The 19,952-nt window shown below is 44.2% G+C and overlaps 1 protein-coding gene across 8 annotated transcripts in view; it reads left to right on the forward strand.

Annotated features, from left to right (window-relative positions):
- Window positions 1-19,952, forward strand: part of RNF157 (ring finger protein 157) — a 186,543-nt gene that overhangs the window by 108,792 nt on the left and 57,799 nt on the right. For all 8 annotated transcript variants that reach the window (XR_003856533.1, XR_003856532.1, XM_029600445.1 and 5 more), the window contains 6 exons: window positions 3,997-4,143; window positions 12,032-12,149; window positions 13,784-13,850; window positions 15,251-15,294; window positions 18,788-18,835; window positions 19,769-19,840. Coding sequence is in view for 6 of the 8 variants with exons in the window: in XM_029600445.1 (XP_029456305.1) it covers window positions 3,997-4,143; window positions 12,032-12,149; window positions 13,784-13,850; window positions 15,251-15,294; window positions 18,788-18,835; window positions 19,769-19,840 (496 nt within the window). In the remaining 2 variants the exon portion in view is untranslated. The remainder of the gene's footprint in view (window positions 1-3,996; window positions 4,144-12,031; window positions 12,150-13,783; window positions 13,851-15,250; window positions 15,295-18,787; window positions 18,836-19,768; window positions 19,841-19,952) is intronic.

Below are 19,952 nucleotides of genomic sequence, written 5' to 3' on the forward strand. Positions count from 1 at the left end.
GCAAGTTACTTCACCCTCTATTGCCTCAGGTACAAACTTAGATTTTGAGCCCTCTGGGGATAGGGAAATCTCTACAGTACACGAATGTAACTCATAAGAACATAAGGCTTGCCATACTGGGTCAGACCAAATATCCGTCAAGCCCAGTGTCCTGTTTCCAGCAGGGCCAATCCAGGTCACAAGTACCTGGCAGGATACCAAGGGGGTAGATAGACTCCAAGCTGCTTATCCCAAGAATAAGCAGTGGATTTCTGCAACTCTCCCTTAATAATTGTTAATGGATTTTTCCTCTAGGAACTTGTCCAAACCTTTTTTAAATGCTGCTATACTAATAGCTTTCACCACATCTTCTGGCAACAAATTCAAGAGCTTAATTATGTGTTGAGTGAAAAAATATTTTCTCTTATTAGTTTTAAATGTATTATCCAGTAACTTCAATGTGTCCCCCCTGGTCTTTGTACATTTCGAAAGAGTAAACTACTGATTAATGTTTACTCTTTCCATTCCACTCATTTTATAGACCTCTATCATGTCTCCCCTCAGCCGTCTCTTCTCCAAGCTGAAGAGTCCTAACCTCTTTAGCCTTTCTTCATAGGAGAATTGTTCCATCCCCTTTATCCCCTAACTCACCTTGAGCTATTGCTGAAAAGGCGTAGGCTAAATTAAAAAAAACAACAAAAAAAAAACGTAACTAAAAACATATTCTACTATCCATAATGCATTGTTTTGCAAAGAGTGCATAAAACAATTATCAGACATCAAAAATGAAAAGCCTGCTGAACTATTAGCCGCTTTATCCAACTTGACAAGAGAGAGCAGGAAGTGTCTAGGTCCTTAGCCACAAAAGGGTGTGTTGGTGTTTTTTTTTGTTTTTTTGTTTTGTTTTTTTTTTAGAATCGCAAATTCATCCACATCATAATAGGGGGTATGGCTCTACTGATCAAATAGTATAAGGCTGGGCTTCCCAAACCTGTCCTGGGGACCCCATAGCCAGTCGAGTTTTCACAATGAGTGTGCATAAGATAAATTTGCATGAACTGAGTCGCCATGATATGCAGATTTATCTCATGCATATTCATTGTGGCTATCCTGAAAACCTGACTGGCTGTGGGGTCCCCAGGACAGGTTTGGGAAGCCCTGGTATAAGGAGCCTAACTTTCAATCTCAAAGGCTTGTTTGAACAGAAAATGTTTTTAGCTGCCTTCTGAAGGCGTTGTGTAAGTCAGTGCATAGACTCTTGGGTAAGGCATTCCAATAAATAGGGCAAGCCAGTGCAAAGGCTCATTATCTTGATTTGGAATGTTGTGCCAGTCAAGAAGTGGACACCACAAGGAAACCTGATCTTAGGCACTTTAGTAAATTATGGATTCGTAAAGTAGCACAATTCCACAGCGGTGTGCTGTTCCCTAGCAATTTATGAATCAGCATTGCTGTCTTAAATTCAGCTTTCCAGTAAACTGGCAAACAGTGCACGGAACAGAGTACCAAAATATGTTCTGTCAGTTCTGGTGTTTGTCAGTACTCTGGTGGCATAGTTTTGAACTATTTGTAAAACCTGTGTAACATTTTCTGGTATGCCAATCTACAAGGAATTACAGTAATCTAGCATGGATAGCACCAATGCGTGCAATATTCATCAAAAATCACTAGTGTAATAAGTTTTTAATCTTCTTAACATTTACAACTTGAAAAGGGCTGCTTTTCCAACACATTAACCTGTGTTCTCGTTGATAAATCTGATTCCAGCCAAACACCCAAGTTCATTTGGCAATAGTTATGTTATAATCAACCAAAATGAAATGTTGGGTTGACTGTCATCAACCAGGAAATGACTCAGAATTATGATCTCGTTTTTGTTCAGGTTTTATGCCAGTTTGTTATGAAGTAACCGTTGCCATTAGCAGATAAACAGATATGAATCATGGCCCAAGATGATGACATTGGTATTAAGAATTGGATATCATCAGCGTATATTTGATACCCTATACCAGGCCAGAAAGCAATCTGCAGATACAAGTTATATAAACATTAAACAATATTGCTATCAAAGCAGAGCCCTGAGACACCCCTATAGTGATTTTGTTTCATGATGAGGTTATAGACTGTCTTCTGATCTGTTGAAAGCGATCTGTGAGATATGAGAGAGAACCAATTTTATTACAACAGCAGATACAACCTGGCTGTTCGCAGAAGCCTACCGCTGAAGGATCTCCTCAACCATCACTGACTCTCACTCCCCCACCCCTCCCCAATCCCTTCCCCCCACCCAACCTCACCCTTTCCTTCTCCCTCTGGACATACCAGGCTAATAACTGCCTAGGATAAACCTATGTTTTTGTATCTTACAGTTTTTGTTGATTTATATATTTATCTCTCTCTAATTGTTTCTTAGTTTAAACTCTGTACTGTCTTCCATTGCCCAGGTTTTATGCTCCCTGTTTAATGTAACTTTACTTTCTACCTTGATGTTAATTGGTTTCCCCTCAGTTACATTGTAAACCGGTACGATAAGACCTAGTCTTGAGCATCGGTATAGGAAAAGAAATTAAATAAATAAATAAATAAATATTCCGAATGCCGCTTGCCTTGTCAGCAAAATACAATGCTTGAGTGTCAAAGGCCGTGGATGTGTCCGGTGATAGTAATACATAGCTCACCCTGCTGTTAAAGCCCCATCTGGACAACAGTGTTTTTGTGCTGAAGTTTCCGAAAGTCAAATTGGTATTGATCAAGTTTGGCATTATCATACACAGTTAAGTGACGCAGAATGACCTTCTCAGTGATTACTTATTTATATTCTACTTTTCAGTCACTTCAAAGCAGATTACATTCTAAATCTCTCAATAAGTCATATATTACGGGTACCTTCGTTATTACTGAACAGGTGTTTAGTAATGTAATTGACATCTCCATTTTTCCAGTGAGGGTTGAATTTATTACCGATATCAATGATTGTGTCAGTCACCTTATTTACACTGACTGGTCATAGCCATTATATGATGAGGCTCCATGCCAAAACTATCATCAAAAATCAGCGCTGACATAGAAAAGTAGATATATCGATTCAAGGGACTAGGATCCCAGCAAAAATGGCATATATAAATAAAAAAAAAAGTCCCTCTGTGTCACTCAGCGCACAGAAAGGAGCTGCTCCTTTGTGCACAGAACGAAGTGTGCACACGCCTTTGATGCAGGCCCTTCCAGTGTCCCATCCAAGCCTGTGACCACCACTTCTGATGTCACCGGGGAGGCTGGCCAGCTCAGAAGGAGGGAAGGGAAGTGGTTAATAGTGATTCTCTCAGGAATGACCCTAGGCCACGGGCCACATACCCAGGCCTTTTCTGGAACCTGCTGTTATGGGCCCTGAATTTGGCCACTGGGAGGCAATGACCTTCCCTCTCTCTCTGCTCCCTCCATTCCCTCCAGGGGCCGTGAATGCTATCTCCACAGCATCCCCAGCCTCGACTAACCTGGGGAGAAGTAGACCTGAACTAGAGACGTTCTGCATGGCAGTCCCACAGCACTCTCCAGCTGAGCCACCGGGCTGGACATTCCTATTCATTTGTCACATACCTTCCCTGTGTACATACATTTGGGTAGCAGCAATAGAAGCCATCTCCTTAGCTGGGCACTAGTGAATAGTCGTGTCCTTCCAAACAAAAATGAATTAGGGATCTGAGAAGCAGGAGGTCAAGACTGCAATGTACCATCCCAGCTCTGTGCAGAAGGGATCCATCTTGGCACAGGGCAGTTCTGAGGGAGTTGTGATATAGCTGTATGGGGACCGTCTGCTGTTGTAGCAAGGGATGCTAGTGGTCACGACTGAGATGCACTGATGCAGCAGTTTGGGTCCCAACATTGGAACAGCAGGATAAAAGTGCATTGACAGGAAGCGTGTGTGCGCACGTGTATGCGTGCAAACATTGCACGTTCCTTGCCCGTCTGCCTCTTCCTTCGCTCTGGTCTTAGTGTAAATTTTCATTTCTCATTTGTCAGATGTGCCGAGGAAGTAAAGAGCCCCAGGGAAGAGGTCAGCAAAGCAAAGGTGTGTTACAACGTGGAGTTCACGTTCGACACGGATGCTCGCGTGGCTATCACTATTTATTACCAGGCCTCGGAGGACTTCCAGAATGGGGTAGCAAGGTAAGCAAAGAGGCCTCTAGGGGGCTGGAGGTATCAGGGGCATATGATATGATATGGTATTATCATTCCACTTTTATTACAGGTGGAGAGAAAAAGAATTTGCCCACTTGGCACCAAGCTTTCCCCTAGCCCCAGGCTTCACATAACATATTAAAATGTCCAGATGGGATAGCATAAAAGCAGTTAATGTTAGAAAAAAAAAAGTCGGCTTCTCTAAAACTGGTGAAGGTTTTAGTTTTTTAATTACGGATTAAGGAGGATATTGCCAAATTTGTATGCAAGAAATTTTTTTTTTTTGTTTTAAAACTAAAAAATATACACAAAGCCACACTCCCATCTCCGATGCTTATTTTCCTGCCTGCCTTCTGTTTTTTGTTTTTTTTGTCCTGGAGTGAGAGGCATGCAAGGTGCATGTGAAGCTGGGGGTGGTCTGGGGCCTGCAGGGCAACGCATGTACAGTATTTGAACCAGTGCACTCCTTTGCCAGACCTGTAGGTTTCTTTTCTGTCTTTTGACGTCTGAATTTGTACCGCTGCACTTCAGGTGCTCCCCTGAAAAGTACAATTACAACTACTTTTTTTTTTGTCTTTTTCTTTTAAAATTAGAAAACAATTTTCTGTTTCACTGTAGGATGACCCACAGAAAAACAGGTTTGTAACTGTTAAAAAGCAGGTGTTTACAAAGAACCTTTTTCCATACTTGGAGAATAAAACTGTTGGGTTAAGCAAGCTCCATTATGTGAATAAAGTATGCGTAGAATAAAAGAAAATTTGCACTGCAACAGCTGTGGATTTGTCGAGCATGCTCAAACTTCCTGGAAGTCTTTAAATATATTAAATTTATAAGGTTAGCTGGATGGCTTGGGGGATTGATGTAGATATACAGAGGCTTTCACCTGTTGTTCCCTGGTTCATGTCTGGCCCAGGCTGCTAGCGACCAAAAGCCATTTCCCTCCGAAAGCTGCCCAATGGCCCACGCAAAATGAGCTGGCAAGTTAAGTCAGGTTCCCGGTGAAGAGTTGCCCACGTCCAGAAAGTCACTGCCACATTTCGATGGAAATTTGAGCCAGCGACAGCAGCTTGAAAAAGGAGGCTGTGGATGGTGGAGGCAGGGAGACAGTGCCAGGCATGAGACACTGGCAGCACGGGAGAGGCTTGCATGGCCACCCCACCTATGTGACAATTGTTTTATGGACAGACAACAGACTTCATGTCCTGTGCTACCAGTAAATAAACTTGTAGTGGTACTGGCTCAGAATAGTTTAGGTTACCTTTCCAGAGCTGTGTTCTGTTCCTCCAATCAGTAGTCATTTGAGCACTATTATGATTATTGTATCACTATATTTATTCAACCACATGGTACTGTAGCACTTTTTTTTTCTTTTACAGGCTGCTTTTCCAAAAAAAACCCAAAACAAACATTGTTTGTTTGGGGAGGCATACTAAGACAATAAAACAATACATATCAAATAATCAGCAGCATAAAAAGAATCCATCATGACAACAATAAAAAACAAACAAAAAAAACCCCAGAATAAAAATGTTATAAACATAGAAATCTGTTGTTAAGACATGACTAAGAAGGTAAAGCAACAGTGAAAACCTGCATTTAGTTAATCTTTGGGTGATGCTCACTTCCTCCTTTGTAATCTGTCACAAGCAACCCAAGTTTGGTTTGGGTTTGTTAATGTGCAGGTGACGCCTTTTTTATTGGTCTAACTCAGTACGTCTGTGACTAACTCCTAAGAGCTCTGCTGCCGCCTTCACCTGAGGAAGATACTGAGCAGATTGACACCCCCCCCCCCCCCCCCCCCGATTTGAGTGAGACTAACACGACAACCACAATAATTTGAACAGTCATATTGAGTTGCATTAGCCTTTCCCTATATGTACCCAGATCAGTCCAGACTCCTGGGTTTTGCCTCCCTTCCAGCAGAGGGAGACAGTTTTACTGACATTGGCATATAACCTAGTGTGCCACCTGCAGTCCCTCAGTATTTCTCTGTTTCCAGCAGATGGTGGATGTGCAAAACCTGCAATTTGGACTTAGTTTAAAAAAAAAAAAAAAAAGGGAAAAAAAAAGAGTTGGTGATTCCACCCAGGATATTGTCCGGCCCTGGTAGGGCTATCCCTCCTGATCTTGAGGTGGACATGCAGGGGGTTGGGGACCCTTAGTTGCTCGGTCCTTATGCCAGGGGTTGAAATCTGGTGGATCCATCTCCCTCTGCCCCAGGAGGATCAAAGGAGCTGCTGCCAGTCTTCAGAGCAGGGAAGTGTGCCTCTTGTTTTTCCTTGTTAAAGTTAAAAAAAAAAAAAAAAAAAAAAAAAAAGAGGCTTTCTGGAGAGTGAGAGGCGCTGCCTCTTGTCGGTAGCATGTAGCTTGCACTGAGTGGTGCTCGGTGTTAGGAGGCTCTGCCCCGTGCTCCTTTTCTCCAGTGTTGGTTTCCCGCGAGCATGACGTGTGGCTTGAAGTGTGCTAGCTGTGGAGATTCACACACGCGATTTGCATGAAACGGCTACTGCTCCCGCTGCCTCTCAGAGGGAAAGGGCAGTTCAGGCTTGCCCGCGGTGGGTGGGGGGGGTGGTGTCCAAGCAGCAGCGTGAGTCGGGAGGACTTGTGCAGGCACTGAGGGAAGCCCCAGACATGTTTCCTGTCAGCGCAGGAAGAGCGGCCATCTTGGACACATTTGCAGCCTGCTGCGATTGAAGCCATAGAAGGGGAGGGGGATTTCCCTCCTTCACTGCCCCCAGCCGAATTAAGCCCCATGCAGACCCGGGGGGGGGGGGGGGGGTCAGAAGATCTCCTGGGGGAGGACTCTGATAGTTCTGCTTCTTTTTCAACGGATTTTGTGCCTTTAATTCACAAGGCTTATCTGGCTCAGGAAGAGATCCAGAACTGCAGGGCGGCCGGGAGCTACCAGGGTTTGGCGGGCCCATGGGAAGCCCGCGCCGCATGTCATGAGGGACGATCTTTCAGAGGATTCTGATATTGGCATTCCGGCGGGTTCTGGTCCTCAGATGGATCCTTCCGGGGGGGGGCAGGATTCCAGAGAGGGGCGGGGGAAGGCCTGCCTGTGGACGGCGATGATCTGAAGGTGGTGCATCTGTTCTGCAGGGAGGAGTTGGGGCCCCTGCTCCCCTATGTTTTGGAGGAACTAGGAATAAAGCTTCCGGAGGAAGAGTCCAATCAGGAGGATGTGGACCCCGACATGGCTGGCTTACGGGGCCTAGCAAAGGCTTTTCCTTTTCACAGGTCCATCAAGAAGTTGGTGATCAGGGAGTGGGATATTCCAGAGATCAGCCTGAAGGTGAGCTGGGCAATGGATAAATTATATCCCACGCCCAAGGACACCCTGGAACTCTTGTGGGTTCTGAAGGTGGATGCCTCTGTGTCGGCTGTAACTAAGAAGATGATTCCGGTAGCCGATGCGGCTGCTTTGAAGGATCTTTAGGACAGGAAGTTTGAGGTCCATTTGAAAAAGATCTTTGAGGTGTCAGTGCTCAACATTCAGGCTGTGGTGTGCAGCAGTTTCATGCTTCAAGTGGGGCTGCATTGGATACAGCAGCTGCAGTCTGACAGGTCCATGTCCTTTCGGGAGGTGAAACAGGCTGAGTGGCTGGAAGCTGTGGTAGCCTATGGCATGGATACGCTGTATGACCTTATCAGGACGTCCTCTAGGACCATGATGTTGGCAGTCTCGGCAAGGAAACTGCTGTGGTTAAGGTACTGGTTGGCTGATGTCTCATCCAAGTCTCAACTAAGAGCGCTACCTTTCAAGAGGAAGCTGCCTTTTGGAGAAGATTTGGAGGAGCTGATAAAACATCTCGGGGACAATAAGGTTCACAAGTTGCCTGAAGATAAGCCTAGAGGTGCGAGGAATTCCTCTTCTGGGTGTGTTTGCTTCTGAGGAAACAGGTGTTTTCGTCAAGGAAGGTCCTCGGCAGGTGTTCAGAGACAGGCCTCAGGGAGGCAGCAGTCCTGGAACCAGTCCTTTCATGGGCAAAAGCCCAACAGGGATGGCTAAGACCAGGGTGGCCCTGGAGCCAAGTCAGCACAATGAAGCAAGTGCCGGTCCACTCCTCTGTCCCGCTTATAGGGGGGTCGGTTGATTCTGTTTTACGAGGAATGGACTGCAATTGCTTCGGACCAGTGGGTATTAAGCATGATAGAACAAGATTATGCTTTAGAATTTGCTCATCTGCTTCGAGATCTGTTCATGGTCTCCCCTTGCGCCTCTGTGGAAAAGAGATGGGTCCAGACTCTGGACCAGTTATGGAGCCTGGGAGCCATTGTCCTTGTACCCATGGAGGGGTGCGGGAAGGAACGTTACTCCATTTACTTCTTGGTTCCAAAGAAGGAAGGGACTTTTCGTCCCATTCTGGATTTGAAAAAAAAAACCCATGGCTCTCAAGGTCTCTCGTTTTCGCTTGGAGACTCTCCGCTTCGTCATTGTGGCAGTACGCAAGGAGGAGTTCTTGGCGTTCCTGGATCTGACCGAGGCCTACTTGCACATAGGCATCTGGCCTGACCATCAGAGATTTCTGAGGTTCAACATCCTTGGCATGCATTTTCAAATCTGCGCCCTGCTGTTCGGGCTGGCAATGGCCCAAGGACTTTCACCAAAGTGATAGTGGTGGTGGCAGTAGCCCTCAGGAAGGAAGGGAGTGCTAGTACATCCGTGTCTAGAATACTGGCTTATTCGGGCAAAGTCGGAGGCTCAATGCAGGCAAGCGATGGGTCTAGTGCTGCAGCACTTGCAGTCCCTCGGCTGGATAGTGAATTGGACCAAGAGTCATCTCATCCCGTCTCAGGAGTTGGAGTTCCTGGGAGCATGCTTCAGTACCAAACTAGGGAGGTGTGTATAGTCAAGTTGCAGTCGCGTGTACACAGATTGTTGAAGAGCCTGGTGCCCAGGGTCTGGGATTACCTTCAGGTTCTCTTGGCTCCATGGCATCCACGTTGGAGTTTGTGCCTTGGGCATTTGCGCATATGAGACCTCTGCAGGTGGCCTTGCTTTTCCGGTGGGATCCGTTGTCAAAGCAATTTCAGCTTCCTCTGCCACTTATGCAAGTGGCCATGTCCAGTCTTTTGTGGTGGCTTGGTCAGCACCAGTTATGTTAAGGGGTGGACTTGGAGATCCCATAGTGGATGATGATTACCACAGATGCCAGTCTCTCCAGTAGCGAAGCAGATGGTCAAGATCGGTCAGTGCAAGGCCAGTGGTCGGCGGAGGAGGTGTTGTGGTCTATCAATTACCTAGAGACGAGAGCAGTGCGTTTGGTGCTGAGGGCTTTTCTCCCCCTTGTGCATAGCTGTCCTGTCAGAATCTTATCTGATAATGCACAATGGTGGCTTATATCAACCGGAAGGGTGGTACCAAGAGTCGGACGGTGGCTCAGGAAGCTCGGGAGCTGATCCACTGGGCAGAGCAGCATCTGCTATTAGCGGCTTCTCATATAGCTGGGGCCAACAATGTGCAGGCAGATTTCTTCAGCCATCAGAAACTGGATCCCGAGGAATAGGAGCTGTCTGAGGAGATAATGGCTCTCATCAGTGCCAGATGGTGTGATCCCCACATGGACTTAATGGCAACTCAACAAAATTCTAAGGCGATCCGCTTCTTCAGTCGCAGAAGAGAGCAAGAAGCAGAGAGAGTTGTTGCCTTGGTCCTTCCTTGGCCGAGGGACGTTCTGCTGTATGTGTTTCCGCCGTGGCTGCTAGTAGGCAAGATATAGTCTTAGATATACATTTGTTTTATTTTTATTGCTTCTATTATGTTTTATTTTATATTTATTCTTTTAATATTAATTTTAGTTTATTTATTCTTAGTTTTCCTATTTCATCTTGTTTTTTTTCTTATGAATGTACCTTTATAAACCACCCCGAACCTTGGAGGGCGTGGTCTATAAATACATTTAAATAAATATTGTGGTGCGTAGAGGTCCACCCGGGAGATGTATTTCTGGTGGCACCGGAGTGGCCTCGAAGACCTTGGTTTGCCAATCTGGTCAGTCTAGCGATAGATGGCCCATTGAGGCTCACTCATCTGTCGAACCTTCTGTCTCAAGGTTCCATATTTTCGGATCAGGTGGCTTGGCTTTTGAGAGGAAGAGCTTAAGGGACAAAGGTTACTCGGAGGGTGTTACTTCTACTCTTTTGCAAGCTAGGAAGTCTTCCATTTCCTTAGCCTATGTGAGGGTTTGGAAGGTGTTTGAGGATTGGTGCATGGAGCAAGGTGGTGGTCTATGCAAGCTTCTGTAGTGGTTATCCTTACTTTCTTGCAAAGAGGTTTGGTGAAGGGTTTGTCTTTTAACTCCCTTATGGTTCAGGTGGCAGCCTTGGGTTGTCTCCGGGACAAGGTGCATGGGACAACTCTGGCTGCACATCCAGATGTGGTGTGTTTTTTCTCTGTGGGGGCGAAACATTTGCGGCCTCCGGTTCAGAAACTGTGTCCCTCCTGGAGCCTTAACTTAGTTCTGAAAGGCATGTGTGCGGTGCCATTTGAGCCTCTGAAGCAGGCAACCATAAAGGATTTTACGTTGAAGGTCATTTTCTTGGTGGTGATTTGTTTCACTAGGAGGATTTCAAAGCTTCAAGCTTTATCATGCTGAGATCCTTTTTTGTGAATTACGGATTCAGGGGTTTCTTTGTGGATGGTTCCAGCCTTTTTGCCGAAAGAGGTGTCATCTTTTTACTTAAGTCAGTCGGTGGAGCTCCCGGCTTTTCCAATTTTGGAGGGTTCAGTGCCTCATGCGAGGGAGTTGCGGCTTTTGGATGTCAAGCGTGCTTTTTTGCGATATCTGAAAGTTACATACAGCTTTTGCTTGTTGGATCACTTGTTTGTGCTGTGAAGTGGTGCAAAAAAAAAAAAGGGGCATAAGGCATCAAAGTCCACTATTGCATGCTGGTTGAAGGAGGCCATTGGCTCGGCATATATCTGTCAGGGGAGTCAGGTCCCGGTGGGCTTAAGGGCTCTTTCTGCTCATTCCCAGGTGACCACCTGGGCCGAATGTCAGCAAGTGTCACCACAAGAGATTTGTAGGGTGGCTACTTGGAAGTCTTTACATACTTTCGCCAGACATTGTTTGGTTGTTCAGGCCCCAGAAGCCAAGGGTTTTGGGGAGAGTGTGATTTGAGCAGGACTCTTGCGGTCCCACTCTAGTTAGGGAAGCTTTGGTACATCCCAGGAGTCTGGACTGATCTGGCTTCGTACAGGGAAAGGAAAATTGCTTCTTACATGCTAATTTTCATTCCTGTAATACCACAGATCAGTTCAGAGTCCGACCCGGTGGATATGGGGAGTTCAGGAGAGTCCGCTTGATGTGTTCTTGTAATTAATCTGAAGAGTGGCACAGGTTTTGTTTAGTTCTTCACATTTTGTTATGGGACCAGTCTTTCTCTGTTCTAAGTTTCCACTTCCCACTGCTCGTTCAGGGGGTATTGATACATGTTTGTTCTATTATCCTTCAGTACTGAGGGACTGCAGGTGGCACACTAGGTTATATGCCAGTGTCAGTTAAACTTTCTCTGTCTCCATCTGCAGGAAGGGAGGCAAAACCCAGGAGTCTGGACTGATCTGTGGTACTACAGGAACGAAAATTAGCAGGTAAGAACCAATTTTCCTTTGACGCGCACATAAACAAGAGTTAGGACCATTTTGTATCGTAACAGTTGTGATGTGTTCTTAATTGAATGTTTACAGTCGCGAATTCAGCAGGTTCTGTCAAAACAGTTGGAGCGTGTGTGCAGAGACTGAATTAATTGGGGCGATGTAAGGAAACCAAAAATTGAAACTTAAAAAAGATATTTATGTAGTCAAGTATGCACTAGGCCATGCATCCAAAATGATACGCAAGAGAGACTGATCTTATTCCTGTGTGACTGGCAGTTACCTCCCGAAGGACCGCAGCCTCCAGTCCGAAACAGTCCACTACAAGCGAGGAGTTTGCCAGCAGTTCTGCCTCCCATCCCATGTAGTGGACCCCTCGGAATGGGTGGAAGATGAGGTAAATAACCCCTCCCCCCCCCCAGGTCACTTAATTACGTAGTTGGGTTAGTTTGAAAGAAGACCAGAAGCCTGTCGGATCGAGCCACCTCCTGATTTGTGCGAATACTGTGTGATTTAATCCAGGGGGAGGTGGGGGAAAAACCCCACACTGTGGCTGCAGCCAAGTCTGTACCAGTGAAAACATCAGCGTTGTGTCTAGTGATGTTACCTTGTTATATAGACATCTGTTTTGGGCTGCATGTGTCCACTTCTTTGATGTCTTCTCTATGAATTACTTATTTTACTATTTCAGTTTAAGATAATTTTTTTTAAGCAATGACTAGCTTTCATTATAAAATTCCTGGTTTTGTATTTTGTAATGCAGATTTTTTTGTCTCCCCACCTACTCCCTCCATCCTTGCTCCCCTTCCCTCCCCCCAAAAAAGCCCTTCTTTTTCATAAGGGTCTCGTTTAATAGTTTGGTAAAACAAATCTGTCAAACTGCAGTTATTTTGTTAGCTGAATTCATTTTGCCTTTGTGCCAATTTGTAATATTTCATGCACAATAGGGTACAATTTCCTTTTCTTGTTCTATGTGCTTTTAAAAATAGTTTATATAAAAAAAAAGGTACAATTTCCAGTGCTGTACAAATAGAAATTGTGCCAAGAAATCCTGCAAATCTGTTTCCTTGCGCAATTTTGAAAAGGGATAAAATTTTGCAGAGGACACAAACTTGATACCCGGGCAAACTAATTTGAGCTCTTGGGATTTTTCACTAGCATTTTGGGTGGGGGTGAGGCCTTGTAGGTAGAGCAGTGGACTGGGACCCACCAGGGTTCAAATCCTGCTTCTCTCACTGTCACTCTCTTGGGCAACTCACTTTTATCTCCCATTGCCTAAGATACTCATATTCTAAGCTCTTTGGCTAAGTATTATACCCAAATACTTATCCTATTGTACAGTGCTATGTACATCTCTGCACTATAAACATTATAAGTAGTAGTGGTATTAAATATGTCTCTGAGAGGCCACTCCTCATGACAGAAATACCTATTAAGGGTTTTTTTACACACTGACCCTCTTATACTGGGCCTGGCTATTTACTTGTACTGCTGCTACGCAACGTTCCTTCAGCACTTCCGGGAATGTATAGCACTGTACAGATACATATATTACAGACAATCCCTGCTCCTAGGAGCTTACAATCTAGTTGAAACAGACCAGACAAATTCCTAGTAAACTCTTAACTATTTCAGTGAAACATAGTTAATGTGAGTGGGCTAAGATCGGGAAGAGTTAAGAGTTCTTGGAATTAAAAGCAACCTCAGAGGTGGGGTTTTTTTTAAGCAAGACTTGAATACAGCCAGAGAAGGGGGAGGGAGAGACAATCATTCAACAAGGCTGTTCCAGACACGTAGTGCCACAAGATGGAAAGTGCAGAGGCTTGAATCGGCATTGGAGGAGAAGAGCACAGATGGGAGCAACTTGCACAACATTAGAGATTATTTAGAAAAGTCCGTAGTCAACATGGCCCACTCATGTCTCTTGAATATCTGATTGATTGATATATATACATTTTTTTTTTTCATTTTTTTTTTTTTAAACCTATATTTACTTTGTCTTCTTTCACTTTCTTGCTATTTTCTCTCCAGCTGGCCTTTGACCTGGACAGAGAAGTTTACCCCATGGTGGTGCACGCTGTAGTGGATGAAGGAGATGGTATGGACAGTGAAATTATGATTTAAAATATATTTTTTCTTTTATTCCTTCTTTCCCTGGAAAGCATTGTTCAATAGGAAAGGAAGCATGGTCATTGATTAGGGTTTCCAAATTTGGTCTTTGGGTTCCTCAAACAGGTCTCGGGTTTTCAGGGCATCCACAGTGAACATTTCTGAGCTGTATTTGCATATCTTTAGTCTTAAGATAGATGTTCTCAATCCAATCCTTGGGACACACCAAGCCAGTCAGGTTTTCAGGATATCCTTAGTGAATATGTTTGAGATATATTTGCATGCCCTACCTCCATTATAGGCAGATCTAATCTCATGCATATTCATTGTAGATATCCTGGAAACTCGATGTGCTAGGTGGGTCCCGAGGACTGGGTTGATAACCCCTGGTCTGACACAGGTTAATTTGCATATTGTGGTTTTACTGAAATCCAGAGCTGGCTGGGGATCCAGAGGATTGAGTTTGGAAAACCCTCATCTAGTGGTTCAAGTATCAAATTATGATTTTAGGAGAATTCCTGGGACCCAAGTTTAAATGCGCTTTACTACACCCTGTGTGAGCTCAGCAAGTAGCTTAGTGATTGGAATGCGGGACTGACTGGAAACCAGAAGACCAGGGTTCAAAGTCCACTTCTTCTACTGATACTTACCGTGACTTTGGACAAGTCGCTTTCTCATTCAATGCCCTCTGGCACCTACTTTGATTTTTAACTCTCTGGCACAGGGTGTCTCTTTGCACCTGAATGTCACTTGCTGTAGAGCACTCTGGTTTAGGGTGTCCATAAATGCTATAATAGCTTATCCGTATGTGCTTCAATTTGCCCAACTGTAATTCAGTAAAGTTAGGGCATTGGCCTTTCAGTCAGTACATTTTCATGCTTCCCTGGCACCAGAAATGTGATTTCTAGGGCATCTACCCAAAAGGTAGCAACAGAAAGGTTTCCAGAATACTAAATTATAAGATGTTTGGATCCTGGTTGGCTGAGCGGGTGCTGCATTAACTCAGAATTATCATTTTATTATAGGACTCTCAAGACCTACCTCCAGACCCATACGCTGGCCAAGCTGTGTAGCTTGACTCTGTAAGGTGGCCATGCAGTAGCCTCCATCCATTTGGGAGAGGAAGGAAACAAAAAAAAAAAATCCCTAAAATTTACCTCCTGTCTTCCTACCATTCCGTGCCCATGTTTTCTGCCCGGTATCTTGGAGCTGTGATATGGCATGATTGCATCCTTTTTAATGTAATTTTTATTTTTTGCTGACCAACAAAGTCTTGTCCTTTTCTTATACTTTTCAGATGACTAAGCAGTGAGGAGATGCACTTGTTGTTTTATAGGAGCAAGCCATGATATTTTAATGTTCAAGCATGTCACACTTTGTCTCTTGCAGAGCACAGCGGCCATTCCCATGTGCTGCTGGCTACTTTTGAAAAGGTAAATAGTTATCCATCGTGCTACATTTTTGTCCTTTTTTTTCTTTAAAAACAAAACTTATTTATTTATTTAAGAGATTTTATATACCGTCATTAAGTTATTCACCATCACAACAGTTTAGAATAGGGCAGCAGTAAAAAATATGGGTCGGTAACAATAAGGCGTTTATTAGGGGGCTTAAGTGTTTCTTAGCAGTATATCCTGAAGGTTGCCTACAGTTAAAAAAAAAAAAAAATGTTGAAATAATTCAGTAAGGATTTATAAAATTAGGCATTCGGTGCTTTATGCCGCATAACTTTAACTTCATTGCCCGCATCAGTTTTCTTTCTTGAAGGCTTGTATGTAAAGCCAGGTTTTGAGCTGGGTTTTGAAAAGTTTGATTGCTCTGGAGTCTAAGGTCAAGGGGCATGGAGTTCCATAATGTGGGACCGGCTATTTGTAGTCTGATTTGTGCAGCAGGGTTTGCAATAATAAATGTGGGGGGAAAAAAGACAAGAAATAGAGGGGGGGGGGTAGTTCAAAGTCCACTGGTAAGCTTTGTATCTGCAGACCTGGTAGGTAGTCCTCAAAGAAAACTACGGGCATAGTTTTGTGTGTTTCCTTTTGAAACTTCACTTAAAAGTAAATATCCAATGACAAAAGTACCCATGGACTGTGCACCTCCTTTTTCTGCGGACTTGGGAGCGGAGGGGGGTGGGGGGCAGAGGGGAGAAGGCATGCATATTTTGAAAATTCCATTCTGCATGCATACGACCTGAGTGCATTCCTTTATTAAATGCAGCCAAAAATATTGTGAAGCCCACACATGCTTTTTAGCTGTTCTGGAGGAGGGCAGCTCTTAGACAGGCCAATTTGCCAGCCTAGATTGCTGTTTAACGTGATAAATGACTCTAAAAGTTGTCCACTAAAAGGATACCTACAAATAAAGTTCATTCCACTAAAATGCAGTGGGCATTTGCTTGCAGACGAGTAAGCAGTGAAAAAGCTTTCATTTTGGAATAACAATAAATTTATTAAAACTTGTATGTACACACGCAGTCTTCATTTGGTAGGGGCACCCATAGCACATCCCATATTTAACAAAGGGGCAACTCCTAGCTGACTGTACCCAAAGTAACATTTATATATATTTTTTTAAACAATTTAGATTCTTCTGATCCACAGATCTCAGTGGATAACAATAAACATACATAAAATCAAACTACAGACATACATAAACAAAACACTACAGGCTAATCAAAACAGTAACAAAACAAAAAATAAGATAGTCCACAGCAAATGTAATTAGTGTAGACACATGCAGAAGTATTAGTGTTTTTGTGTTTGTGTTGTTGTGTAGATTGTGTGTGTGTATACAGTGCCCAGATGACAAATTACAGATTGATGACATTTATCCCTCCTATCTTTTTTCAGTTTTGGGGTACCTTAAAGGACTTCTTGGGGGGGATAGTTTAGCTGTGGGAATGGAGGTCATAGGTATAACCCCTAAATTTAAAATATGCATGATCTAGTCTTCATCCCTTCCTACTTACAAGAGGACATACCTGACCCCCCCCCTAGCGTACCCAAGCTGCTCAAGTAGCTTGGACAGGTTGTTTGCAACATTTTCATAAGCAACATAAAAGAATTGTTGGGAAAGGTTTGTCTTTTTGCTGATACCAAAATCTGCGACAGAGTAGATAGCCAGGAAGGTGTGAAAAACATGAGGGATCTAGCAAAGCTTGAAGAATGGTCTAGGGTCTGGCAGCTAAGATTTAATGCTAAAAAATGCAGAGTAATGCATTTTAAGGTGCAAAAATCCAAGAGAGAGGTACGGTATTGGAGGCGAAATTCTTCTAAACTTGAAAGAAGAGCAGGATCTAGGGGTAATTGTATTTGATGATCTTAAGGAGACCAAATAAGTAGATAAAGTGATGGCAAAAGCCAGCGAGATGCTTGGCTGCATAGGAAGAGGGAGGTAATATTGCCCATGGTGAAACCTCACTTGGAATACTGTGCACAATTCTGGAGACCGCACCTTCAAAAAGATATAAACTGGTTGGAGTCTATCCAGAGGATGGCTACTAAATGGTGAATGGTCTTTGTTTTAAAACATTTGGGGATAGACTTAAAGATCTAAACATGTATACCCTAGAGCAGAGCTTTCCAAACTTTTCATGTTGGTGACACACTTTTTAGACAAACATAATTTCGGGACACAGTAATTCATTCTACTAGTAAACCAGAGGTTAGAGGTTAAACGAACGAAACATATTTCGACAATTTATGTATGTTTCCTTAAATATATAGATAAATAAAATGTTTCACGACACAACCTATCTCATGAAAACCTTAAATTTATATTAAAAATATATATTCCAAGATTCATGTTATTGTTATAATTTATGAGAAACAATAATAAAACAAATTGTCTGTCCTCCCCCCAGCACATGTCTGGCCCCCACACACTCATATCTCTCCCCCTCAAGCACATGTCTGACCCCCACACACTCATTTCTCTCCCCCCCAGCACATGTCTGTACCCCACACACTCATTTCTCTCCCCCCCCCAGCACATGTCTGTACCCCACACACTCATATCTCTCCCCCTCAAGCACATGTCTGTCCCCCCAGCACATTTGCCCCCACTCACTCATCTCTCTCCCCCCAGCACATGTCTGGCCCCCACACTCATGTACCTCGTCTTTTTGATTGTTGCCAGTTAAGTGCTTCACTCCCTTCCATGATCACCAGACACTGCTGCTTGCAGTCAGTACTCCTCATGGCCAGGCCTCATCGGCAGCAGCAGCCAATGCAAGGATGGCTGGGCTCGTTCCACCCACCAAGCCCCCCAAAAAACCGCGATTGACAGCAAAAATCACCCAATAATAAGCAACCCATAAACTGAAAAAAAAAAAAAAAGTGAATCTCTAGAAAAAAAAAAAGCCCAAACTCGCGTCAGAGTTGACCGGGCTTGCGCGACACACCTGCACACTGCAGGCAACACACTAACGTGTCCCGACACACAGTTTGGAAAGCTCTGCCCTAGAGGAAAGGTGAGATAGGGGAGATATATGATAGGGGATATTTAAATATCTTGAAGGTTTCCATGCACATGAGGTAAGCGTTTTTCAGTGGAAAGAAGGCTCTGGAATGAGGGTGAAAGGGGGTAGACTCAGGAATATTCTTAGGAAATATCTCTATACAAAGAGGGTAGTGGATATATAGAATAGCATCCCGGTGGATGTGGAGACAAAAATGGTATCTGAATTCCAGAAAGCATAGGATAAATGCAGGATGTATCTGAGGGAGTGATAGGAATTGTAAACCTAAATTAGTTGGGTTTATGGGCAGACTGGATGGGGCCATATGGTCTTTTTCTTTCATCATGTTGTAAGTAAGAACAAGCTGTGGGGGGTATGTGTGTGTGTGCATATACATACACATTGTTAGGTAATGTCCAGCATCTGATATCTGTGCAGTGGTACTCACATCTGGAATTCTTTATTCTCAGCATGCAGATGGGAGTTTCTGCGTGAAGCCCCTCAAACAGAAGCAAGTGGTGAGTATCCTTTGGTGCAAGTTTCATTCTCGTTGGCTTCTTCCCGACAGATGCACTGCTCTGTTATACTAGAAGGATATTTAGGTTAGCAGGGTCAGTCTGTGAAGTGTAAACCAGCTAGAGCAGTGATGGCGAACTCCAGTCCTCGAGTGCCACAAACAGGCCGGGTTTTCAGGATATCTGCAGTGAATACGCGTGAGATAGATTTGCATACGATGGAGGCAGGGCATGCAAATCTTTCTCATGCATATTCGCTGTAGATATCCTGAAAACCTGGCCTGTTCGTGGGACTCGGGGACTGGGGTTCGCCATCACTGACCTAGAACTTGAAACCCAGGGGAACATGATCCTCTGTGCCTACTCAAAGCCCCGATTACTCTCATGAAGGGTAATTATCAGCAGCTTGTGGAGGTACAAGGTTCCCTGAGTTACTTTCTTACCTGTGGACCTTACAGCTAATTTTTCCACTACCCAGGTAGCTTCCCTTTTGAAAATTTGCCTATGAGGTCCTTGGATTAGAAGAGAAACCTTTCCGTTTCTATGGGCAGCAGATCGGGCACTGAACAGTGCACGCACAGTTGAAAGTCATGCTTAGGAGGGTGGCTTTTAGCCAGAGCAATCTACCTGGGTAAATTGTTCAGAATAGTGTCCTCATAACAGTGCATCCAGTCTAGCCTTAATCGGAACATCATCTCAGATGAAACTGGAAAAATTGAGAAGCACTGGATTTGTAAAACGACGTCTGGGCACGCTTTTTGAGTGTAGGACGGAATTTTGTGGTTAGCGACTCGCATCATGACAGCATGCGAAAAATTGGAGCATTTATGCGGGCTTCGGTCTAACCAGAGAGCCTATGCAAGGTCTGTTTGGAACAAAACTACCAGTAAGTGTCTCCAACACCCTTCACTGAACTTCCCCCCTCTTTGCTTTCAGGTAGATGGGGTCAGTTACCTCCTTCAGGAGATCTATGGGATCGAAAATAAATGCAACACTCAGGACTCCAAGGTAAGAAGGTGGTGTATCAGGGGATGTTATGAGAGGTGAGAGGCAGGTCACAGGGAGCCAAACACCAGAATCTGTAGATGGAGAAAGGAAGTAGGAGGGGGCTCTACAGTAT

Source organism: Rhinatrema bivittatum, chromosome 4 (assembly GCF_901001135.1).
Source record: "Rhinatrema bivittatum chromosome 4, aRhiBiv1.1, whole genome shotgun sequence".
Classification (NCBI taxonomy): domain Eukaryota; kingdom Metazoa; phylum Chordata; class Amphibia; order Gymnophiona; family Rhinatrematidae; genus Rhinatrema; species Rhinatrema bivittatum.